Below are 26,945 nucleotides of genomic sequence, written 5' to 3' on the forward strand. Positions count from 1 at the left end.
GTTTGCCATAGTTCGGGGTCCAACTCGGTTTTGGGACAAAAATACCTTGATGAACATCATGAAATGTTGTGTGATTCTACACAACATGATCCTAGAGGATGAGAGAGGGTTAAACCTCCCTTGCTTCTATGATAATGTTGGTACCCGTGTGCAACCGGAAAGAAACCCTTCTCGCATACACGCCTTTCTTCAAGCACATCGTGAGATTGAGGATGCAACCATTCATGGTCGTCTCCGGGATGATCTAGTAGAGCACCACTGGCAGTTGGATGGGTGGCGTACTGGCCCATGATGTAACTTTGTTTTACTTTTCTATGTCCTATTTGATTCGAACAATTGTTGTAATTTGCTGAAACATTGTTTTATGTTGTTATTTGCTCAAACATTGTTGTAATGATTTGAATGATTATTGTTTTATTCGGTGTTGTAATAATAACTAGAATGATTATTGTTTTATGTTAAATGTGATTGAATTTGTGATATGTCATATGATGAAATGTGTGATATATGAATGACAGTTTTAAGGTTTGGGATTGGGGCAAAGACTAGAACCCTCAAACCCAACCCTTATAACGGAATATTCCGTTATAAGGGTTGGGTTTGAGGGTTCTAGTCTTTGCCCCTGTTTTTCAACCCTTAAAAGTGTCAAAAATGTGCAATTCTCAACCCTTAAAACTGGTTTTTGTTTTAAGGGTTTGAGGGTTCTACTAGACTTGCTCTAAGAGCGTCTACACCCGGACAAAAAAATTCGGCCCCCTATGTTTCCCTCGACGTATTCAGGTTCGCTGCATCCACGTATCTTATCTCTAGATTTTTAAAACCATGCACATTGATCATCTATACCTACTAACAAAGAAAATACGTGTTTTAGTTCGTCAATGCTATTTTATAGAAAATTCCTTGATGTTTGTAACATTAAACCTGTAATACATATTAAATGTTTTTTTAATATTCATATTTTTTAAACCGTAACTCTAAATTTATCATGTTATATATGAATATTGATTAAAAAAATATGTAGAATCTGAATATGATGTTATTTTACCATTTTACCTGTTAACATTTTTAAAAATAGTATCTAGGATGCCATCTTAATCAATAATGCATTATCCGTCTTTCTTTCATACCGACACTAATTTGGATTGTGGATGAACATCTCAGCAAAATCAGGATTCGAGACGAAATAAAAGATCACTTGATCATTTCTTTATACGTATTAAATCTACATTCAAGCCGTATTTAAATAAAAGACCCGTGAAATCTTGAACTGTGTTTTTGTAGGCTAAGATCTTTGTTTGGATCGTAGCTACAAATGCTCAAATTATTAACCATTTTTTGTTAATTAAGAGTGTGTGGTATTGTTTTTCCCGTTACAACGCACGGGCCCTTTTGCTAGTCATTAATGATATGGTAAGACATGGAGATGATATGATGTAATATAAAATTTTGCCTCCATCGGCTGAATCGTGTCATAGTGCCACCAAATCGAGCTCATCACTGCAACCACACTTGCCTGGATGGTCAGGCCCTAATTCGAGATATTGTCATGCCTCTCGCTGGTACCTCCAACCGAGGAAGATTATGTGCTTGTGCTGCCCTACCCCGGTAGGCGGCAATAACCTTGTGTACCCGGTTTTGGTATTGAGCTCACATCCCATTTGGGACAGTTTTGTTTGGCCACGACGGTGGGAGTGTCATACGATGACACCGAGTAACCCATGAGATAGCCCAAAGGGGAGTCTGTCGGAGGGGAGTGTCATGCAATAGATTGGTTTTGTCGGAACGTCGTTGGTCCACCCGAATGGGAGCATGAGACGATGTGTCCCATGGTGTAGGCATTGTGTACTAACCTATGCAGAGTGTATAATCTATCGATAGTCGCGTCCTCGGTTATGGACACAGTTCGTACTAGGTCACACTATTTGGTCTTGGTCAACATGAAGGATAAACCTGATATAATAAAGTTGTTAAAGAATGTGCTATAAAGTAAATGTGATAACTTGGATGATGAGATAGTTGTGAGGAGTCACCATGTTATTCTGATATGACCACGGGATGAGATATCGGTGAATCATGAGTTAGCCCAGCAGGGCAGTGGCAATGAAATAGATTGTTGAACAGTATTATTTTAACTCTTCGTGGAAGGTAAGTGTAGTTTACTTTTCAATCTATTTTCATGCATATCTCATAGATACAGCTATGCCATGCCATGTTATTTCATGATATGCCTTCCTATTCTATGTTGTACCACAATATGCCATGCCATGACTTTCCATTTTATGCTAGGATATGACATGAGATATTTTCATATGTTAAAGAGTTGCTTGATCCATGTTTCATGCTAGTATCATGCCTTGCTTATCTTTTGCCATGGGACAAATTCATGTATGAGCATAGGACTTGTTTTTCTGCTTGTTTGGATGCTATGTATTTGTTTGTCTTGCGAGTACATTCAAAGTACTCATGTGGCCTTCCATGTGGCCTGCGAGTCCCGTGAGTGGTGGAGCCCAGCCAGAGACGACGTGCTGCTAAACCAAGACTTCTGCCGCCATTTACATAGCCTTAGCGCTATTCAAACCTTTGTTCAGCGATTTAATACTCTATTTCATGTTAACGAAATGTATATTTGTGCTTGGAACATTATACCATGTACCTCTCGTGCGTGAGGTGCTATCTTGGGCTGACGTGTGAAGGCTCCCCCTCCAGTCAGATCAGGGTGCACAATCCGCTACTTAAATGAGGCCATGTCCAACACAAACTTCACCACAACACTTCTGCTTCACATCCTCCTCCGTGCACCACACTCGTCATGACCGTGAACGGTAATGCGTTGTAGGAGAGCCTCTGGATGAAGCAGAAACACGAGGTGACTGCCCTTGTGGATAGCTGGTAGTGTCGTCATGTCAGGCAGATAAAGGCCGACATGCCGGCCAGCTCCCCGGAGGTCTCCGAGGATGACCTGGCGATGGAGACAGGCTCCCCCGACAACTCAGCGTCCTGCTCCCCGGTCCATGCCGGCTTGAACATGGCGCAGTCACACTTCAATGCCACCATGGCGGAGGAGTAGTCGTCGTCGTTTTTGACATTCTCGTAGGCGTAGGAGGAGTAACGGTACAACATCTCCCCCTCGAGCAGGACCAGCTGGCGAAGGGCCAAATCTACGGCAAGCACGCGAGATAGGAGGCCATGGCAGCCATGGCCACAGAGAACCCCAACTTCGTCGCCGAGTAGCGGCCAACCTACGAGCGGCCGCGGAGGCGACCCTAGCGATCGCGGACGAGAACGCGGGTAGGTGCGTGTCCTTCGGACGAAAAACGACGCTTCATTGGCGTTGGTGACATGTGAAGTGTGTTGGTGACATGTGAAGTGTGCAACCTCGTCGACATCCATCATGGACCTAGAGTACATCGGTGACGGACAAGTCGCGGACTCCGACGTGGAGTAAGGCATGAGAGGCGGCGAGGCTTCGAGTCCCATGAGTCAGTCTATGTCGCATGTGCTACTCTTCCTCGCTAACGACCACATATACACTCAGAAGGGCTCAGCCGACCACCAAACATGGACACGCCGACCATCGGACATGGACACGGCCTTTCCAAGATGGGCATGGATGAGAACAACAAGGTGCGACGCCTTAGATTTAGACTAGCGCCTTAGATTTAGACTAGGTTTATGCCCAGACGCTTTTGTTTAATGAAATTTGTTGAAAATGTAAATAATTCTGGTTTGTTGTAATTCATTAAAATGTTATATTCCTAACACCACCACCACCGCCTTCTTTAATCCCAAACAAGTTGGGGTACACTATGTTTAAAATGTTCTATTCCTACAAAAGAAAATTATGCAAGAAAGTTCAGGATATCGTCCTCTGAGAAGAATAATCTGATGATTTAACATTCCCTCAATGAAAAAAAAAAAAGAAATCTGATGATTTAACATTCCCTCAATGAAAAAAAAAGATCTGATGATTTAACAAACGTGTATTGACAAAGAAAATCAGGATATACTCCCTCTGTTCCATATTAGTTGTCGCTCATTTAGTACAAACTGATGGAGTAGCAAGCAACATAGGTTGGGAGAAATTATTCTGTAAAAGGAAGAGTCGTGAAATGCTGCAGTCGAAGTAATCTAAAAGTACATAATGAGACTTGAAATTGCGTGAATCAAAATTGTAGATAGTGTGAGACTTCGGTACAAATGAGAAAAATTAATTGTTACAGTATTAAGAGTGATACATGAGAACCATAATCAGGCAATCCTTCCATCTGTCTTGAGCAGTTCAGCAATCAGATGATGAAGATGAACTACATCAATAAAGGGCTCGGACAAACTGACAATAAAGTACCTACTTCAGTTTTGACTTGGCAGAGCTTTGCAGTGGCTTAGAGATAGAAACAGACTGGCTGCTCATCGCCTTCTTCTTTACATTGTAAGTTATTGACATGAATGAACAAATCAGTGCAATCAAAATGGTAGGATAGACATAGACTGGTTCTGTTGGATCACTGATGACAGGCTTCCGGAAGAGCGCATCCTTCACAAGACCCCAGATAACCAAAAGCGTACCAAACAAGATCATCCTCCCAGGATTAATGATGCCAACGAGTGCTCCAGCAACACAGAAGTAGCTTCCAGCAAGCATCTAATTCAGGCAAGAGAGAATATAAAGAGAACTTGTCAAGAGAGTTGTCACAAACATTCTTTTCATAGAGTTGTAGGTTAGTTGTATAAGAGCACCTCTAGACGCTGTAGATCAATTACTGCTGAAGCATTCTTAGCTTCTGTCAGATTGTATATGTCGAACAGGTCACTCCACCTTGGAAATGTCATGCTCATGCTTGTAGTGAGGTTGCGCACTATAGCTCCAGGGTAGAGCATGGCCTTCACAACAGATGGTGGGAATATCTCATTTGAGACCAACTGTGAAGATGTAATTTGAATTGGTGTGGTGCATGTGCCTGCTCTACAAGGGACCCTGAAATGACAAAAAAAAATAAGGAAAAGCTACCTGGCATATTAAGTTTTTAAAAATAAAGAGGCTATCGCTTCCGTCGGAAAACCCATCGAAGTGATTTTACAAAAAAGCCCTTACTGTTTATGATATTAAACTCGTAGTATATATTAAATATTTTTTAAAATACTCATATCTTTTAAACCGTAACTCCAAATTTAACATATTATACATGGAATTTGATTAGAAAAATATGTAGAATTTAAATATGATATTATTTTATCTGTTAAACGTTTAATAAAAATACTATCGAGGGTGCAATCTTAATAAATAAGTCATTATTCGTCTTTTTTTCATACCGGTACTCATCCGGGTTGGGAATGAACACGTCAACAAAATCAGGATTAGAGATGAAACTGAAGGTCACTTGACTGATTCTTTATACGTATTAAATCTACATGCAAGCCGTGTTAAAATAGAAGACCTGTGAAATTTTGAACTGCATTTTTGTAGGATAAGACCATCTTTATTTGTATCGTAACTATAAATTCTCAAATTATAGACATTTTTATAAATTAAGAGCGTGTGCCGTGTGGTATTTCTTTCTCCCATTGCAACGCATGGGCCCTTTTGCTAGTTAAGTTTATGCACATAAAATTACTTCCAAGTAAACCAAAAGAAAATGAGATGTAACTGGACATAAAAAGCAAGCATGGTAATGGAAGCAAATAAGCAAACCTGCCTACCATCCGTACTCAGGACTTGGGAGAAAGAGCGGTCTCACACGACAGGTACTAGGCAGTGTGCGGTTATGGTACAAAAATGGAACCGACTGACTGAACTCTTTGTGGAATTATGACATATAAGCAAAGATAGGAGACTAATCCCTCTACAGGCATTCAAATAAAAAATAAACCACAACGAATATTTGGGAGCGGCAGTGAATGGTACTAGTAAGCACCAGGGTCCAGGGATAGAAGTGAATCAACCTAGGACGTTTATCTACTTCTTTTCAGCAGCTATGCAATCACTGTTAGTGATGTGCTCATGCAGTTGTTCATGAGCAAGAACCATTCATATGGTTTGGACAGCAATTTAATAACATGAAAAAACTGTACAAACATTAATATGCAGTGCACTTCTCATTAATTTACCTGTACAAATTTTCTATGAGTTAGGAAAGGTATAGGTCGGTTTGTTTCCACTCCAACCTTATGTTGGGCGTGAATTGCAAAAACAAAAAAAGCCTTATGTTGGGCGTCATAAGTCTTTGCCATGTGATCACACCACCTATTCTAGAGGACTAAGTTGCTGATTCGAATTTGCCAATGTTTTAAGTGCACCCATTGAGCTAGCTGTTGATCAGCAAGAACCATGTCACTTGATAATTAAATCTGATTGGGATCAAGCTGGTTAGACATGACAAAGTGTCAGCTAGAATTTTTCATGCTAATATTTTGTTTTCTATTGTTATGGATCCACCTTTGTCTTTTTCACATGCTAGAAATAAAATTAAAGAAATCAAAGGGTCAAAATATTTAGTGTTTACGCCCTCAATTTTACTTTTAACTTGGTTGGATAGTATGGCGTAGATAATAACTTGGGTGCATAGGATTTGCATCACGTGTGATGACCACGCTAGCTTGAAAGTAAATAATTGTGCCAATATCCAATAATTTTAATATGACCTCTAATCTTGGTGGTGATTCTATGTCAAATGACTTGTCGCATGTTTTCTTATTTAAGCATGTTGTAGCATGTAATTCTGAAAAAAATAAAAATTATTCATCAATGTTGGGATATGATGAGCATTGTCAATCTTTAGATATGAATAAGAACTTCACTTGTATGTGCAAACAAAGTTGCACTATTTTCATTTCAAAAAAAAAGTTGCAATATTTTCATGTGGTTTATTTCTTGAAACAATTCTTTGGCTTTATATTTCACGAGATATGTGCTATACAAGAAGTCCTTTCACGTCATTTTTGGTCCAAGAGAAGATAGAGACCAAGTCCCCCACATCATGGACTTATATTTGGATTGCACATACATACCTGCCGTCAAATGTCTATAACTTTCGCATCCGGACTCCAAACTGGGTGAATCCTTTTTTGTTGGAAAGCTTATCTCTAGACTATCCCACCCAATTGGATTCACCTTCAAATTCCATCCGGACATGGAGATGAAAGAAAAAATGGTGTGGGACTCCTGCAGAATCCGAGACAAAATCCAAGTCCAACGGTGCTGCGTCACCTTCACTTGGGCCCATGGGCCTTGTACAAGCTAGGATTAGGTTTTCACTACCTTGGGATGTGGGTCCACCCCCTTGGCCGCCATCCCTTGGTCCCATATAAGTAGATCAACCTCGTAGCATTTTTCCAGGATTTTGTTTAGTTAAAAGTTAGACATTGCAACTTCATGTACTTTGTTAGCTAAGTTTGTGCCCAACGACCAGGCCAAGACAGCTTTAGGAACCCCAACTTTTATCCGTACTTCATCTATATACTCACAATATTCAGACTGCTTTTGTCATAGTTCTTGCTTGTTCTTCGATTGCTTGCAGGGACTAGACCTTCGTGGTCAGGCTGACCGTACTTCTGGCATCATCAGTAACCTTTAGGAGATTTGCTTAGCGATTGCTAGCACAACGTCATCGCACGTTTGTAGTCGGATCATCAAAGTCGTTCTCCACTCAAATCAAAAGTGTAATTATCATCGAAGATCAAGCACCCTTGCCCCCATCACCAACTCCCAATTTTAGAAGCATGGGCCCGGCCAACATCAATACAGCCAATTCTTACTCTCACAAAAGCAAAAATCCTTAAACTATTCATATACAAAGCAATGGGCTTGATAGCAAGAGTTTGCCAAAGTAGGTTAAAGACAGTTTTCCCTTCTATTGTTTTCATAAAGAGCTTGCAAAGTAGGCCAAGTCATCCATCGCTTGAGCATTACAAAACTCACAATAAATTCAGTCTCTAAAGTTGGCTTGGCATATAGAATCTCCAATGATCCCAACAGTTTTGGCCGAAGACCCAAATTCCTGTTCTATCTGTGTGCTAACATCACCCTAGACAACTTTTACAAAAGTCTCATGCAATTGATCGGTCTAACATCAGATTCCACCACTAGAATAGAGTAAAAGCCTTGATCAAATTAATGTTTATCCAAAGAACAAGAATGCAGACACCCAAGGTTTTCTGTCTTGGCAATTGTCCACACAACGGCCAAGACAACAACCATCGCACTGCGAAGGGGTGGATGTTGCAATTGAGACCCATTAATTAACTGAACCAACATTCCTATCCTCAGCTCTCATGGTAGCAACATCATGCGTCCTATCATTATTTTGCAACACATTACCCTCGGCATATTTAGTCAGCACCGCCCGACTAGCTGCAACAGATGATTTACTTTGTGCCAGAGGAGACAATCTAGTAGGCAGCTGGGGAAGACTAATTGCAGCAGCAATAGGTTCTGACCTGGATATTGTTGTCATCGTAGCTTCGCTTGCCACCGTCCCATCAAACATCTCGGGGCGTTGACTAGATCTGTCCTTGGCTCCTTGCTAGGCCTCATCTCGGCAGCATAAAAATGTGCCTCCTCAAGAGCTCTTTCCCTTGCCAACAACTCTTCCTCCTTGTGTACCAATTCCAGGCGTCTTACCTCATCAGCTTTATGCTCCTCGGTCCGACGGCGTTCCTCCATCTGACGTCAATCTTCCTCCAACAACCTCTCATCTTCTCGTATCCACTCCTAGCTACGATGATGAATATCGTCCCAGGTCCTTCCTTCCTCTCCTCGCCTGCTCTGGATCTAATCTTACCCTCCCTCGTCCCAAATACGGAAAAAAACATTGAGGGTAGCGAGGAGGAGATCGACAGATCCCCTGCCTACGATACATCAACGAAGGCAGCACCACCACCTAGGTGTAAGATTGGTAGAGGCTAGGGTTCTACCAGGTCTCGGACGTAGGTTGTAGGGGTGGAAGTGCGGGCTGCGAGGTTGGGGACGCGGGCGCCGTCGCGGCGTGAGAGAGAGAGAGAGGTGACTAGGGTTTGGGGCTCTCGTCTCCTGAGGGAGACGACAACAGAATATACTGTTTATTGTCTGCTTAATATCGAAGGGGTACATGTGTTTATATAGGAGGACAGCCTCCACTAAACCCTAGATAACTTGGACTCTAACTTGGACTCTAATATAACTTGGACTCTAAGATAGGTAAGATAACTTGGGCTAAGCCCGTAATTAACCCTGCCCATTGGGCCTCCTCCGTTGGTACGTTGTACCGGTCATAACATCTCTCCCCGCCTTCTCAAACAGCTCGTCCTCGAGCTGAACATCTGGAAACTGCTGGCGGAAATCGTCGAGCTTCTCCCAAGTCGCTTCCTCCTCTGGCAGGCCGGTCCATTGTACCAAGACATGCCAGACGCCGCGACGCTGCTGCGCCTATAGCACCTTCGCCACCTGTGCGGAAGCTGGAAGGAGGCGGCCATCCGAAGTAGGAGGAAGGGCCGGTGTCGCTGCAGGAGGGTCCCCGCGGTAGGCCTTCAGTAAGCCGACATGGAAGACGTCGTGGAGGCGAGAACCAGCTGGCAGCTCCAAGCGGTATGCGAGTGTGCCGACACGATCCAGCACACGAAAGGGACCGGCGTAGCGAGGTCCCAATTTGCGCTTGGAGCGCGGGTCCAGAGACTGCGTGGTCCTGTGGAGGAGGCGCAGCCACACCCAATCGCCCACCGCGAACTCCGCCTCGCGATGATGAGCATCGTAGTACTTCCGAGCCAGCTGTTGTGCTTGGAGAAGACGCTGGCGTGCCTCAGCCAGAATGTCGTCGCGGGTGCGGAGTAAGTCGCCCGCCGTCTCGGACCGAGCCGTCCCAGGCTCGTAAGGGAGCATCGCCGGAGGTGGGCGCCCGTAGACCACCTCGAAAGGCGTGGTGCGCAGGGCGGAGTGATAGGAGGTGTTGTAGCAGTACTCCGCCCACGCCAACCAGCCCACCCAAGCTCGTGGACGATCACCAGTAACACAGCGCAGGTACATGGCGATCACCTTGTTGACCACCTCGGATTGGCCGTCTGTCTGAGGGTGGAACGCCGTGCTCATGCGGAGCTTCACGCCCGCCGGTCGAAAGAGATCCCGCCAGACATGTCCCGTGAACACGGGATCACGATCGCTGACGATGGACGACGGAAAACCGTGGAGGCGGAAGATGCCGTCGAAGAAGGCCCGCGCCACGGACGCGGCTGTATATGGATGACCCAGGGCGATGAAGTGCGCGTACTTGGAGAAGCGGTCAACCACCGTGAGGATGACGGACTTGCCGCCCACCTTGGGAAGGCCCTCGATGAAGTCCATGGAAATATCCGCCCACACCTGGGAGGGTACGTCCAGCGGCTGCAGTAGACCCGCGGGTCGTAGTGTCTCCGTCTTGTTCCGCTGGCACGTCACGCACGACCACACCCAGTCGCGGACCATCGCGCCATCACCGGGGATGTAAAAATCAGCACGGAGACGATGGAGAGTCTTCTGCATGCCCTCGTGCCCTGCAGAGTGCGCCAAGGTCAGGACCTGGTGGCGCAGGTCGCCATGGTCGGGCACGAAGATGCGGCGGCCATGTAGGAGTAGCCCCTCGTCCAAGCGCCAGGGCGCGTCCAGCTCGCCGGCGTCAAGGCGCTGGCGCAGGCCCTGGGCGTCCACGGCCGTCGAAGTTGCCCGGCGAATGTCGTTGATGAAGGCGAAAGATGGCCCGAAGCGAATGCACATGATAGTGTCAGCCATGGCGACGTCGTCCGCGACATCCTCAGTGTCGCGGCGAGACAAGGCGTCGGCGACCGTGTTGAGACGGCCGGGGCGGTACTCAACGGTGAAGTCGAAGCCAAAGAGCTTGCTGATCCACTGGTGATGCGGAACTGTGGAGAGGCGCTGGTCCAGCAAGAACTTGAGGCTGTAGTGGTCCGTGCGCACACGGAATGACCGGCCCCAAAGATAAGGCCGCCAGTGGCGCACCGCCTGAACCAGCCCAATAAGCTCGCGCTCGTAGGCCGCGAGCTTGTGATGGCGAGCGGCGAAGGGGCGGCTGAAGAAGGCGAGCGGTCCCTCGCCCTGGTGAAGGACGGCGTCGAAGCCGATGCCAGAGGCGTCGCAGTCCACGATGAACGGCATATCAAAGTCCGGCATCTGGAGGACGGGTCCCGTCGTGAGCGCCCGCTGGAGAGCCTCGAATGCCGTAGTCGCCTCCTCGTCCCAGGAGAAGGCGTCGCGTCGAAGGAGACGCGTCAGTGGCGCAGCGATGAGGCCGAAGTCCCGGATGTACTTCCGGTAGTAGCCGGCGAGGCCCAAGAAGCCGCGGAGCGCCCGCGGTGACCGCGGGATCGGCCACGCGGCGACGGCGGCGACCTTGTCCGCGTCCATCGCTACCCCGTCCGCCGAGATGACGTGCCCCAGGTACGCGACAGAGGTCGTGCCGAACGAGCACTTCGAGCGCTTGAGGTGAAGACGATGCGCTCGAAGCTCGTTGAAGATGATGGCCACATGTTGTAGATGCTTCGCCCAAGATGCACTGTAGATGAGAATGTCATCAAAGAAAACAAGCACAAAGCGGCGCAAGTATGGGCTGAGCACGTCGTTCATCAGGGCCTGGAAGGTCGCCGGCGCGTTGGAGAGGCCGAACGGCATCACCAGGAACTCAAAGTGGCCATGGTGAGTGTGGAACGCCGTCTTCTCGATGTCGTCAGGGTGCATGCGCACCTGATGGTAGCCCGAGCGAAGGTCGAGCTTGGTGAAGAAGCGCGCTCCGTGTAGCTCGTCCAAGAGCTCATCCACGACGGGGATGGGGAACTTGTCCTTGGACGTCAGGGCGTTGAGGGCGCGGTAGTCGATGCAGAAGCGCCATGTGCCGTCGGGCTTGCGCACAAGGAGCACCGGGGCGGAGAACGGCGATATCGAAATCCGGATGATGCCCTGCGCGAGCATGACCGCCACCTGACGCTCGAGCTCGTCTTTCTGCAGCTGAGGGTACCGGTACGGACGCACGGCTACAGGTGCCGTGTCCGGCAGCAGGTGGATGCGGTGGTCACAGGGCCGCACGGGAGGGAGGCCCTGTGGCTCGTCCAGTGCGGACGCCATCAACTGGAGCTGTGGAGTCACGGCGCCGGAGCCGCCCATGCCTGTCCACTGAACGCGACGGCCGCCCTCGCGCCAGAAGATGAGGGACAGCACATCGAGGTCCCAAAGGATGGGGCCGAGAGTGGACAGGAAGTCGATGCCGAGGATGAAGTCGTAGCAGCCCAGGTCAATGCCGACGCAGTCGATGGAGAACGGCTCGTCGCCGATGAGGACGGGAACCTGCCGCGCCACCCCCTGGCAAGCAAGGCGGTCCCCGTTGGCGACGGTGACGCTGAACTTCTCCGAGCCCGCCGGTTGGAGTGCGAGGCGGCGCATGGCGTCCCTGGACAGGAAGTTGTGCGTCGAACCCGTGTCCACGAGCGCGGTGAGACGCTCCCCGTTGATCGTCACCGGAAGCAGCATCGTCTTTGCCGTCTTGATGCCAGCCATGGCATGAAGGGAGACGACGAAGGCGGTCGCGTTGACCGGCCCGTAGGTCGTGACGCCGGCCTCGGAGAGTGTGGTGGCGTCGAGCTCCGCGGTGAGGGCCTCCACCTCCGCGTCGTCGACGCTCTCCAAGTAGAACAGGCGGGCGCACGTATGACCCGGCGCATACGGCTCGTCGCAGTTGAAGCACAAGCCCTTGCGGCGCCGCTCGAGCTGCTCGGCCGACGTCAAGCGCCGGAAGGTGCGTGTCGGCGCGGGGGCAGCCGCAGTAGCGGCCGGCAGGGCGGGGCGTGTCGGGGTGGCGGCCGCCGGGGCGGGGCGGGTCGGGGGACGCGTGCCGCGGCCCGGGAACGCCTGATGCAGGGCGTTGGCGCGCTGCTCGTACGCGCGTGCATAATACATGGCCGTCTGCAGGTCCTGGGGGTCACGCATCTCGACGTCGATGCGGATGTGGTCGGGAAGGCCGCCGACGAAGAGCTCGGCGCGTTGGCGAGCCGTGACGTCAGGGCATGGCAGGCCAACGTCTGGAAGCGGTCGGCGAAGTCCTGCACCGAGGTGGTGAAGGGAAGGCGACCGAGCTTGGCCAAGCGGCTCCCACGTATGGGGGGGCCGAACCGGAGGAGACACAGGTCGCGAAAGCGCTCCCACGAAGGCATCCCGCCCTCGTCCTGCTCGAGGGCGTAGTACCAAGTCTAGGCGGCGCCACGGAGGTGGTAGGAGGCGATCCACGTGCGGTCGGACGCCATGGTCCGCTGCCCCCTGAAAAACTGGTCGCACTGATTGAGCCAGTTCAGGGGGTCGACGATGCCGTCGTAGGTGGCGAACTCCAGCTTGGTGAAGCGGGGTGGCTGCTGCACGTGTGGCGAGGCCGCGTAGGTGCCCTCGTGACGACCCAGCGCGGCGGAAGGAGAGTGCTGCGGTACCACGGAGCTCCCGGCGTACGGATCAGTGTACCCGCCGAACCCCCCGAAGGTGGGGGCGGGTGGCTGCAACACCGTCGGCTGTAGTGGCGCCGTCGTGTAGGTCGGCATGTCAATCCACGTCGGTAGCGGGGACGGCGACGGCGGCCACCGGACCTGGGTGATCGGCAGGCCCTGGGGCACGACAGTCGCCGGGGGCGGTGGCGCGAAGGGCGCCGCCGGCGGAGGCGGTGGTGGCGGGGTTGCGTACGAAGCCTGGAGGAAAGTCCGGAGGTTCGAGACCGCCAGGTTGAGGTCGCGGATCGCCGAGGACATCTCCGCCGGGGAGAGGACGGGGGCGGGTTTGGCCGCCAGGGCCGCGGGACCGGAGGCGGCCGGACCTGAGGTGGCCGGCGGCGGCGAGTGGTGCGGCGGCGGCGGCTGCTGTGAGGTGGCGGGGAAGGCGGTGGTGGTGGGAAGGTCCGACAAACTCATCGAACCCAAGCTACCTGATACCAAATTGGTAGAGGCTAGGGTTCTACCAGGTCTCGGATGTAGGTTGTAGGGGTGGAAGTGCGGGCTGCGAGGTTGGGGACGCCGGCGCCGGCGGTTGGGCGCCGGCGCGGCGTGAGAGAGAGTGAGAGAGGCGGCTAGGGTTTGGGGCTCTCGTCTCCTGAGGGAGACGACAACAGAATATACTGTTTATTGTCTGCTTAATATCGAAGGGGTACATGTGTTTATATAGGAGGACAGCCTCCACTAAACCCTAGATAACTTGGACTCTAACTTGGACTCTAATATAACTTGGACTCTAAGATAGGTGATAACTTGGGCTAAGCCCGTAATTAACCCTGCCCATTGGGCCTCCTCCGTTGGTACGTTGTACCGGTCATAACAAAGATCATGTCGCCCTCGCTTGCACAGGACATGGGAGAGGGGTGTGTGTGGGAGTGGAATGGACAAAGACTACTCCACGAACCCTAGCTCCTCTCTCAAATGCCCAAAACGTTGTGGGCCAAAATGGACAGGGTCAGACTTATTATTTTTAGGGCAATAAAACAAGTTGGGCTGGGCCGGCCCAAGCCCTACCCCAAACCATCAACCAGACTGAACTGCACATTGGAGCGGCAAGGGGGCGACAACCCCCTCCCCCCCCCCCCCCAAATTGTGAAATCCAAATCCTCGGTTCAAGATCTTACCCTGCCCGCACGTAGCACCAAATTTGACAACATGGCATCGAAAGCATGTCTCGAACCCTTCACATATTACCTCATCTTTTCTCAGATTTCTCATAACTTGCTACCAACTCCGTGAATGAGAAACAACCAATGATTCTTTGGCAGCAGTAACACCCAACCATCTCGATCAAGCACCATCTTATATCTAAGAAACAAAAGAATGGAAAAATTCACTTCCCAACTAAAATCAGAACTTCCCTTCTTGGGTCACCGATGTCGATGATGGATGCGAATGATCCACCACCACCGGCACCGCCGTGTATGACCAAGAGCGACCATTTCTGGCTTGATTCTGAACCTCCTTGCCTGAGTGAAAGACGCGGTTTCTTGTTTTTCCCTTCCCATGACCAAGAATATGGGGAAAAGAGTAGGTACTCACTGATATGTGGATTGGCTCCAGTGCGCCAGTCGAGAAGCGGGAGCCGCCGCCACCTCCTCCACGATCCATTCAAAGATCTGATCCACCTCAACCACACAGATCCACCATAGAGCCTCGTACTCTCCTCCAATGTCGCTAGTGGAAGCGCCAGGATCACCATCAACAGCTTCGACAGCAGGATCCGATCCATGGGATCCATACTTCCTAGAACTAGTCAGAAATCCTCTAGGAGCGGTAGCAGTGATTGGTGTATGGCGGCGTAGGAGCCACGAGAGCGAGAGGGGCCATGGGGGCGGCGTCGGGGGAAAAGTTCACTCGTCGGCTATCACTAAATGTATATAGGTCAGGATATTTAAGAAATAAACATGGTCCCAGATTATGAAATTTAGAAACATATGGCTGATTTGTTGAAAAGGTTAATATTAGGCTGAAAAAACTAGTGAAATACTAATGCTTGCCAGCTTCAAATATATAAGTGAAGGTTATGATAAAGGCAAGACATAAAAAGAAACGGCTGGCATTATGGAGAACCTGAAAGGAAATCTCATCAACTAACAACCAAGTTATTCCTGATGCTCTACACAACATAAGCACAAATTTCATGATGTCATTACTTACAAGAAAACCAAGGTGGCCTTCTTCCAGTCTTCATCAGCAGACCATAATTTTGGGGGCATAAAGCCTAAAAACCTTATAAACTAGCATGTTCTAGTTCCCAATCCAAGGGAGTATTGCTGAAATAACAGCAAAATCGCCCAGCTTCCCCTCATCAGCCCATAAATACTTCTAGTCTATGAAACTCCGTGGTACCGGAATGAACAATAAGTATGCACGCATGTAAGTTGTTATTCTACATCCCTAAACAGTAAAGAATTTAGTCCACACGTAGCTGCCCACCGTTCAGTCAGATGGCAATTACTCCAGGCACTGCTATCGATAGAGCTCAGCATGCTTGATTAGTAAGATTAACCACAACAAAAAAGACATGGAAACAACAACTATGCACCAACCTTAAGCCACGAATATAGTATGATGCCGCCAAAAGATGCAAATATGAACTACAGGAGTGAGATCGAGTTATGACTGAACAATGTATCTAGCCCTTAAAAAGGTAAGCGCTGCTAGCAACCAGAGTTACTGTGATCCCTATGCTTTTATTCTTCGAATTGCGAGAGGGATTCGGAGGATCGTTGGAGAAATCAACACTACTGGCTCTTGGTGGGAAGATAGGAGGATTGTTGCTGACCTGAAGAGCGGGATCTGAAGGATGATGAGCACGAAGTAGACGCGGGAGGCATAGAAGGATATCCGGCGGCTCGTCCACCCGCCTCCGCTCACCCTCCGTCGCTGCACCTGGGGAGGCCCCGCGACGATCGGCTTTGACGAACTCGCCCTGGCCTCTGCCGCCCTCTCTTTCTTCGTCGGTGGCGACATTGCTCCCTACTTCGCTACTCCTGTCACCGGGGCTCTCGTGTTTTTTTGAGAAAAATACAAAGGACTGCCGTACTTGGGTACTTGGGCTAGGTTATCATGAAATCACCGGCTTTCCCTTATCTATATCTATAATCTATAACTCTATAACCTATAATAATTGTAATTATATTATGGGAAAACTTTTCCCTCAGCCGGCTGATTCATGCTAGACATCGGTCCGACGCTGTCGTTCGATCGAGTCGATTGAATGGCTGTCTGGGCTATCTCTTTGTCCCACGTCCTCCCTATATTACACAAAGATGAAGGGAAAAATGCTGCAACAAGCAAATTGTTTCTGAAACTCGACCGTTGTTTCAGAAATTAACGAGTGCAAAATTTATTTCTCGTAACAAAGCGAAAGTTTCTGCAACTCGGCCGTCGTTTCAAGAATGAAAGTTTTTGCAACTCGGCCGTTGTTTCAGGAATTATAGGATGCTCGGCTCGAGCGGATCGGACGGCTGCGCGTACATCGGATCGGGACAACTGCGAGTACATCGGACGGACCTCCAGGTGGCGGATGTTTACTAAACATCCGCCGGTAGATGCGTAGCAGCCCCCTTATATTATACTACTTATTAAAGAGGCTACTGTTTTTGTCGAAAAATCCGTCGTGGCCGTTTTGCAAAAAAAGCCTCTCTCATTTTTGTTATTTAACCCGCACTACAGTTTTAAGTGATTCGAGTAGAAAACGTTTCATTTTTATAAAAGGACCCTGTATTTTTAAGTATCCAATCTGTGATCCTGCTTCTCGATCTCATCTCGACCCCTGCCCCACGTCACCACGCGTCGACGACCGTCTCCGTGCTCCGTCGGCGCCTACCCCGCCCATTTGTCTATCCCTACCCCAAGTACCCCCACACCTCGTGGCCTTCCACTGTCGGCGACCCGCGGCCTTCTACCGTCAGCGATACTCAACGTCGGGGCCACGGCGACGCACGCTTGCAGGGGCGGCGACCATGATAGGTGTTGGGGAACGTAGAAATTTTCCTACGCCATATTCAGATCTTCCTATGGAGAGAGCAGCAACGAGAGAGGGGTGAGTGCATCTTCATACCTTTGAAGATCGCTAAGCGGAAGCGTTGCTAGAACGCGGTTGATGGAGTTGTACTCGCGACGATTCAGATCGCGGTGTGATTCCCATCTAGTGCCGAACCACGGCACCTCCGCGTTCAACACACATGCAGCCCGGTGACGTCTCCCGCACCTTGATCCAGCAAGGAGGAGGGAGAGGTTGGGGAAGATCTCCGGCAGCACGACGGCGTGGTGTCGATGGAGAGACGAGGTCTCCCATCAGGGCTTCGCCAAGCACCATGGGAAAGGAGGAAGGAGGGGAGCAGGGCTGCGCCGACGGAGAGGGAAAACCGTGTGCTAAACAGCCCCAAAAACCTCTCTATATATAGGAGGAGGGGAGGGGGTGCCACCCCTAGGGTTCCCACCCTAGGTGGTGCGGCAGCCCCTCACATGGGAGGTGCGGCGGCCAAGGCAGGGAGAGGGGGTGGCGCACCCTTAGGTGGGCCTTAGGCCCAACAGCGCCTAGGGTTTCCCCTCCCTCCCTCTTGGTTGCACATGGGCTGGGTGTGGGGGGCACACCAGCCCACCTAGGGGCTGGTTCCCTCCAGCACTTGGCCCACGTAGCCCTCTGGGGCTTGTGTCCCCTCCCGGTGGGCCTCCGGAACCCTTCCGGTGGTCCCCGCACTTTGCCGGTGGTGCCCGAAACATTTCCGACGTCCAAATCCATCCATCCTATATATCAATCTTTACCTCCGGACCATTCCGGAGCTCCTCGTGATGTTCGGGATCTCATCCAGGACTCTGAACATCCTTTGGTAACCTCGTATAACAATTCCCTATAACCCTAGCGTCATCGAACCTTAAGTGTGTAGACCCTACGGGTTCGAGAGGCATGCAGACATGACCGAGACACTCTCCGGCCAATAACCATCAGCGGGATATGGATACCCATGGTGACTCCCACATGTTCCACGATGATCTCATCGGATGAACCACGATGTCAAGGATTCAATCAATCCCGTATACAATTCCCTTTGTCTGTCGGTATACATATACCTTGTTCAATCTCGTTACCGGTAAGTCTCTTTACTCGTTCCATAGCATGTCATCATGTGACTAACTCCTTAGTCACATTGAGGTCATGATGATGTTCTACTGAGTGGGTCCAGGGATACCTCTCCGTCACACGGAGTGACAAATCCCGATCTCGATTCGTACCAACCCAACAGACACTTTCAGAGGTACCCGTAGTGCACCTTTATAGTCACCCAGTTACGTTGTGACGTTTGATACACCCAAAGCACTCCTACGGTATCCGGGAGTTGCACAATCTCACGGTCGAAGGAAAAGACACTTGACATTAGAAAAGCTTTAGCATACGAACAATATGATCTAGTGCTATGCTTAGGATTGGGTCTTGTCCATCACATCATTCTCCCAATGATGTGATCCCGTTATCAATGACATCTAATGCCCATGATCAGGAAACCATGATCATCTATTGATCAACGAGCTAGCCAACTAGAGGCTTGCTAGGGACACATTGTGATCTATTTATTCACACATGTATTACTGTTTCCTGTTAATACAATTATAGCATGAACAATAGACGATTATCACGAACAAGGAAATATGATAACAACCATTTTATTATTGCCTCTAGGGCATATTTCCAACAGTCTCCCACTTGCACTAGAGTCAATAATCTAGTTACATTGTGATGTGTCGAACACCCATAGCATTATGGTGTTGATCATGTTTTGCTCGAGGAAGAGGTTTAGTCAACGGGTCTGCAACATTCAGATCCGTGTGTACTTTACAAATATCTATTACTCCACTCTGGACATGGTCCTGGATGGAGTTGTAGCGGTGTTTGATGTGCTTGGTCTTTCGGTGAAACCTGGGCTCCTTGGCTATGGCAATGGCCCTAGTGTTATCACACAAGAGTGTCATCGGACCCGACGCGCTTGGGACCACTCCAAGGTCGGTGATGAGCTCCTTCATCCAAATTCCTTCATGAGCCGCTTCTGAAGCAGCTATGTACTCCGCTTCATATGTAGATGCTGCCACGACTTCTTGCTTGATGCTGCACTAGCTCACTGCCCCACCATTCAAAACATACATGTATCCGGTCTGTGACTTAGAGTCATCCGGATCTGTGTCGAATCTAGCATCGACGTAAGCCTTTACGACGAGCTCTTCGTCACCTCCATAAACGAGAAACATCTCCTTAGTCCTCTTCAGGTACTTAAGGATATTCTTGACCGCTGTCCAGTGTTCCATACCGGGATCACTTTGGTACCTCCCTACCAAACTTATGGCAAGGTTTATATCAGGTCTGGTACACAGCATGGCATACATTAGAGAGCCTACGGCTGAAGCATAGGGGACAGTACTCATCTTCTCTCTTTCTGCTGCCGTGGTCGGTGAGTGAGTCTTACTCAATCTCACACCTTGCAAAACTGGCAAGAACCCCTTCTTTGAGTTTTCCATATTGAACTTCTTCAATATCTTGTCAAGGTATGTCCTTTGTGAAAGACCTATGAGGCGTCTCGATCTATCTCTATAGATCTTGATGCCTAATATGTATGCAGCTTCTCCAAGGTCCTTCATCGAAAAACTCTTGTTCAAATAGGCCTTTATGCTCTCCAACATCTCTATATTATTCCCCATCAATAATATGTCATCCACATACAGTATGAGGAAAGCCACAGAGCTCCCACTCACTTTCTTGTACAGACATGCTTCTCCATAAACCTGTATGAACCCAAACGCTTTAATCACCTCATTAAAGCGAATGTTCCAACTCCAAGATGCTTGCACCGGCCCGTAGATGGAGCGCTGGAGCTTGCACACTTTGTTAGCACCCTTAGGGTCGACAAAACCTTCTGGTTGCATCATATACAACTCTTCCTTAAGATTTCCGTTAAGGAACGCTGTTTTGACGTCCATTTGCCAAATTTCATAATCATAAAAAGCGGCAATTGCTAACATGATTTGGACTGACTTCAGCTTCGCTATGGGAGAGAAAGTCTCTTCATAGTCAACTCCTTGAATTTGTCGAAAACCCTTTGCGACAATTCGAGCTTTATAAATGGTCACATTTCCGTTTGCATCAGTCTTCTTCTTGAAGATCCATTTATTTTCTATGGCTCGCCGATCATCGGGCAAATCCACCAAAGTCCATACTTTGTTCTCATACATGGATCCTATCTCGGATTTCATAGCCTCAAGCCATTTGTTGGAATCCGGGCCTGCCATTGCTTCTTCATAGTTTGAAGGTTCACCGTTGTCTAACAACATGATTTCCATCACAGGGTTGCCGTACCACTCTGGTGCGGAGCGTACCCTTGTGGACCTTCGCGGTTCAATAGCAACTTGATCCGAAGCTTCATGATCATCATCATTAACTTCCTCTTCAGTTGGTGTAGGCCCATAGGAACAATTTCCCGCGCTGCGCTACTTTCCGGTTCGAGAGGGGGTGTAATTACCTCATCAAGTTCTACTTTCCTCCCACTTACTTCTTTCGAGAGAAACTCTTTGTCTATAAAGGATCCGTTCTTGGCAACAAATGTTTTATCTTCGGATCTAAGATAGAAGGTATACCCAATAGTTTCCTTAGGGTATCCTATGAATACGCATTTCTCTGCTTTGGGTTGGAGCTTCTCTCGTTGAAGTTTCTTCACATAAGCATCGCAACCCCAAACTTTAAAAAATGACAACTTAGGTTTCTTGCCAGACCATAGTTCATACGGTATCGTCTTAACGAATTTAGACGGTGCCCTATTTAAAGTGAATGATGCACTTTCTAATGCGTATCTCCAAAATGGTAGCGGTAAGTCGGTAAGAGACATCATAGATCGTACCATATCTAATAAAGTGCGATTACGACGTTCAGACACTCCGTTGCGTTGCGGTGTGCCAGGCGGCGTCAGTTGTGAAACGATTCCACACTTCCTTAGGTGTGTGCCAAACTCGTGACTCAAATATTCTCCTCCACGATCAGATCGTAGACACTTAATTTTTCTGTCACGTTGATTCTCAACCTCACTCTGAAATTCCTTGAACTTTTCAAACGTCTCAGATTTGTGCTTCATCAAGTAGATATACCCATACCTACTCAAATCATCGGTGAGAGTGAGAACATAACGGTAGTGTGACAGCCCGAGACCGAGAAGATTCCCCTTTTCTTTCCATTTCATCGTGTGGTTATTTTTATTTGTCGCATCATCATCGCATCATGCGCATCATCTGCATTGCATGAGCATCCCGTTGCCGCCAGTTTTCAAAAGTGCATCAGTTGTTAGTTGCCGGTTCTCGTCGTTGTCCGTTCTGAGCCTGACCACACACGCACGCGCCCGCGGCATCGTCAAAACCCTGTTTTAAAAGTGTGTGTAAAACTTTCTCTGATTGGGTTGGAACTTGACGTGCGGTCTTATTTTAATATAGATAGGTCGTTTGTCGAATTTCATCGCAATCAGAGTCCATCTGGTACCCGAACGGTCGACCGTAGCGGCACGTATTCGGTCTATCGTCGGACGTTTTATCAGTGTTCTAAAATACGTTGCCGGGTGCCCGTTCTCCCTCCCATCCCCGCCTAGCCCCTCTACACAGTGCACCGACCCTACGCGCAGCCTAGTCCAAAAACCTCCCGAAACCCAAACCGGGTGCTCGTGACCGTTGGGTCCGGATCAACCCCGTTTTACCGCAAACCGTCTTCGGTTTATCCAGTGGACTTCCTAACCTATTTATCTCGACCATCTGATCTAAATCGGAGGGTCGAGATGAACCTACGACTAGCCTGCTAGCTATATATTTGGACCGTAGACTATCCACCCAAAACCTAGTTTCTAGGGATCCATCCCCTAGCCCCACCTTGCTTTCCCCACGAGGCCAACCAGCAACGAGAGCCCAACCCAGCTGGCCACTTGGGCCTTCTGTAGCCCAAAGCCCAGTCGCCCCCACCTGCTAACCCTGGCCGCGAGGAGCCCCATCCTTGTCTCTCTCCCCTCGATCTCTCTTCCTCTCGTTCCCCACCTGCGCTGCCACTTTCGTCTCTCCTCTCGATCTCGCCTTGAACGCCTCGCTCTCCTCCCGATAGTGCCACCTTCCTCCTCGAACACCCATGCACACACTCGCGTCAGTCCCTCGCCTAACCTCTGCCTCCTCCTTTCTCCCGTCGCGTGCCCCCGCCATCCCGTGCTGCTCGAGCTGCCCCTGCATCCTCGTGCTAGCCCCGACCTCCCCAGCCGCCGAAGGCACCCAGCGTCGCCCCTGCTTGCGATCCCCATAGTTGCAGCCCACTACGGCGAGTCCCTCACAAGTTTGCCGCCCTTTGCCTTCTCCTGCCGCGCCTCACGCCCAAGCCCGTGCCACTCCTTGCCTCACGAGTTGCCGTCGCTTGTCCTCGGCCTCCAGCCATGGAACCCCTCCGCCGTCGGCCAGATCTGTTGTCAGGCCTCGCCCCACAGCACTCCAGCCACCGCGGCCCCACGCCGGAGCTCGCCCCGCCGCCTCACTATAGAGAGTCGTCGCCCGCAGCTCTGAGCCGAACTTGCTGTTACACCATGCCCGCCGCCATGACCCGCCTGTAGGATCTCGAGAGCTCGCGCGCCTTCATGCCTCCTCCGTGCATGCGCCTCCTTGCCCTGCTCGCTAGCGAGCCCCTCTCTCTGCTCACCTCGAGCTCATCGCCTCTGTTATTTCGATGGCCCCTGCCCAAGTTCCGCCACGGCTCCCGTGAGCACCATCTGCGCAAGTTCACTGTCGAGGGTTGCAACCATTTCATTTTGTCCTTTGGAAATTGTTTGCCCGAAGCCTTGTGGGAAGTTTTTTTGTCGAGCACGTCAAGTTCTCTGCGTGAGACCAGTACCCCTCGGTTACGTCAAGATCGAATACATGCACTACTGAAATTCAAAAATTTGCCGTCTGCCACGACGGACGGCAAAGGGGGGAACCACGGACGGCAAAGGCTTTGCCGTCGGTCAGCAGACGGCAAACTAGACGGTAAAAAATCCAGTGAAGAGGTTCTTTGCCGTCTGCTTTTGTAAAGCGGACGGCAAAGAATCTTTGCCGTGAGGGGGCAGACGGCAAATTAACTGGGACGACATATACTGCAACGACCCCGTTAAGTGTTAACGGCAGGCGTCCTCTCTTTGCCATCTGCCCCCCCCCTTTGCCATGTGGGGGCAGACGGCAAAGTGGGGAGAGAGGGGGGGCTGATTCACCCCTTTGCCGTCTGCCCACCCCCCTTTGACATGTGGGGATAGACGGCAAAGAGGGGAGGGAGAGGGGGCAGATTCCCCCCTTTGCCGTCTGCCTAAACCCCTTTGCCATGTGGGGGCAGACGGCAAAGAGGGGAGAGAGGGGGCAGATTCCCCCCTTTGCCGTCTGCCATCCCCCCTTTGCCATGTGGGGGCAGACGGCAAAGGGGGGAACCAGCCCCATTTTAATTTATTTTTTATTATATCCAACATTTTGAACAATAATCAGGATATATATATATATATATATTTGACATAAATAAATTTCTTTCTGTACTCATAACCATATTAAAATAACTCTCATCCATAGTGCATACATATTATGCAAGTTGCATCCGTACCAAACCATATATTACACCAGTTTCATCCACCTGCATACAAAGTTTCATATACATCCATATACTACAATAGTTTCAATACAAGCCACGGTACAAGAAATCATCTTCAAGCATTCCATCAATATAATCTAAGCTTCCCGTGAAGTGAAGGTAATCTGCAAAATGACAAATAAGAAAGTTAGAAGAATAATACTAGATGAAGAAGTGTATATATAGGTTATTTCAGAGAGAAATTAGCTAAGTATAGACCATTTAGGAGCTAACTAAGCTAATTATGTCACTTAGGTGGAACCCTAGCTAACTATAGGTCGTTTCGGAGCTAACTTGGGTAACATAGGTCATGTCGGAGCAAACTATGCTTATTAAGCCATTTTGGATCTAGCTAGGCTAATTATAGGCCATTTAATACCTAAGTTAGGGGGAATAGGTCATCTTGCAGCTACGTAAGCCTTATTATGTCATTTAGGAGAGAACTTAGCTAACTGTAGGTCATTTTTTATTAAATAGGTCATTTTGGAGCTAAGTAAGCTAATTATGTCATTTCGTAGGATAATTAGCCAATTTAGCCTTTCTTGGATGAGTCTAAGCTACGTAGAAAAAGAGAAAGAGAAGAAGAAGTAAAAGAAGGAGGAGGAGGAGGAGAAGGAGAAGGAAGAGGAGAAGAAGAAGAAAAGAAGAAGGAGAAGGAGAAGGAGGAAGAAGGAGGAAGAAGAAGGAGAAGGAGGAGCTCCTTCTCCTCCTTCTTCTCCTTCTTCTTATCCTTCTCCTTCTTCTTCTTCTCTTCTTCTTCTTCTTCTTCTTCATTCCTTTCATTTTTCCTCTTTCTTCTCCTCTTGTCCCCTTCTTCGGGCTAAATTGGCTAAGAATGCCTTTTTGGAGCTAATTATGTCATTTCGAGGATAATTAGCTAAGTATAGGTCATGTTTTATTAAATAGACCATTTAGGAGCTAACTAAGCTAATTATGTCATTTAGGTGGAACCCTAGGTAACTATACATCGTTTTGGAGCTAACTAGGGTAAAATAGGTCATTCCGGAGAAAACTATGCTTATTAAGCCATTTTGGATCTAGCTAGGCTAATTATAGGCCATTTAATACCTAAGTTAGGGGAAACAGGTCATCTTGCAGCTACGTAAGCCTTATTATGTCATTTAGGAGAGAACTTAGCTAAATGTAGGTCATTTTTTATTAAATAGGTCATTTTGGAGCTAACTGAGCTAATTATGTCATTTCGTAGGATAATTAGCCAATTTAGCCTTTCTTGGATGAGTCTAAGCTACGTAGAGGAAGAGAAATAGAAGAAGAAGTAAAAGAAGGAGGAGTAGGAGGAGGAGAAGGAGAACGAGAAGGAAGAGGAGAAGAAGAAGAAAAGAAGAAGGAGAAGGAGAAGGAGGAAGAAGGAGGAAGAAGAAGGAGAAGGAGGAGCTCCTTCTCCTTCTTCTCCTCCTTCTTCTCCTTCTTCTTATCCTCCTCCTTCTCCTTCTTATTTTTCTCTTCTTCTTATCTTCTTCTAATTCATTCCTTTCATTTTTCCTCTTTCTTCTCCTCTTGTCCCCTTCTTCGGGCTAAATTGGCTAAGAATGCCTTTTTGGAGCTAATTATGTCATTTCGAGGATAATTAGCTTAGTATAGGTCATGTTTTATTAAATAGACCATTTAGGAGCTAACTAAGCTAATTATATCATCTAGGTGGAACCCTAGCTAACTATACGTCGTTTCGGAGCTAACTTGGGTAAAATAGGTCATTCCGGAGCAAACTATGCTTATTAAGCCATTTTGGATCTAGCTAGGCTAATTATAGGCCATTTAATACCTATGTTAGGGGGAATAGGTCATCTTGCAGCTACGTAAGCCTTATTATGTCATTTAGGAGAGAACTTAGCTAACTGTAGGTCATTTTTTATTAAATAGGTCATTTTGGAGCTAACTAAGCTAATTATGTCATTTCGTAGGATAATTAGCCAATTTAGCCTTTCTTGGATGACTCTAAGCTACGTAGAAGAAGAGAAAGAGAAGAAGAAAAGAAGGAGGAGGAGGAGGAGAAGGAGAAGGAAGAGGAGAAGAAGAAGAAAAGAAGAAGGAGAAGGAGAAGGAGGAATAAGGAGGAAGAAGAAGGAGAAGGAGGAGCTCCTTCTCCTTCTTCTCCTCCTTCTTCTCCTTCTTCTTATCCTCCTCCTTCTCCTTCTTCTTCTTCTCTTCTTCTTCTTCTTCCTTCCTTTCATTTTCCTCTTTCTTCTCCTCTTTCCCCCTTCTTCGGTCTAAATTGGCTTAGAATGCCTTTTTGGAGCTAATTATGTCATTTCGAGGATAATTAGCTAAGTATAGGTCATGTTTTATTAAATAGACCATTTAGGAGCTAACTAAGCTAATTATTTCATCTAGGTGGAACCCTAGCTAACTATACGTCGTTTCGGAGCTAACTTGGGTAAAATAGGTCATTCCGGAGCAAACTATGCTTATTAAGCTATTTGGATGTAGCTAGGCTAATTATAGGCCATTTAATACCTACGTTAGGGGGGAATAGGTCATCTTGCAGCTACGTAAGCCTTATTATGTCATTTAGGAGAGAACTTAGCTAACTATAGGTCATTTTTTATTAAATAGGTCATTTTGGAGCTAACTAAGCTAATTATGTCATTTCGTAGGATAATTAGCCAATTTAGCCTATCTTGGATGAGTCTAAGCTACGTAGAAGAAGAGAAGGAGAAGAAGAAGTAAAAGAAGGAGGAGGAGGAGGAGGAGGAGGAGGAGAAGGAGAAGGAAGAGGAGAAGAAGAAGAAAAGAAGAAGGAGAAGGAGAAGGAGGAAGGAGGAAGAAGAAGGATAAGGAGGAGCTCATT

The 26,945-nt window shown here is 48.4% G+C and overlaps 1 protein-coding gene across 1 annotated transcript; it reads right to left on the bottom strand.

Annotated features, from left to right (window-relative positions):
• Positions 1-4,124: 4,124 nt before the first annotated feature.
• LOC123443697 lies at positions 4,125-16,531 on the bottom strand. Its single transcript, XM_045120196.1, has 3 exons — positions 16,268-16,531; positions 4,738-4,975; positions 4,125-4,642 (listed from the first exon to the last, which is right to left on the bottom strand). Exons 1-3 carry the CDS (start codon positions 16,453-16,455, stop codon positions 4,346-4,348), a joined length of 723 nt encoding a protein of 240 aa, XP_044976131.1. The 5' UTR covers positions 16,456-16,531; the 3' UTR covers positions 4,125-4,345.
• Between the last annotated feature and the right edge of the window lie 10,414 nt (positions 16,532-26,945).

Source organism: Hordeum vulgare, chromosome 3H (genome assembly GCF_904849725.1).
Source record: "Hordeum vulgare subsp. vulgare chromosome 3H, MorexV3_pseudomolecules_assembly, whole genome shotgun sequence".
Lineage (NCBI taxonomy): Eukaryota > Viridiplantae > Streptophyta > Magnoliopsida > Poales > Poaceae > Hordeum > Hordeum vulgare.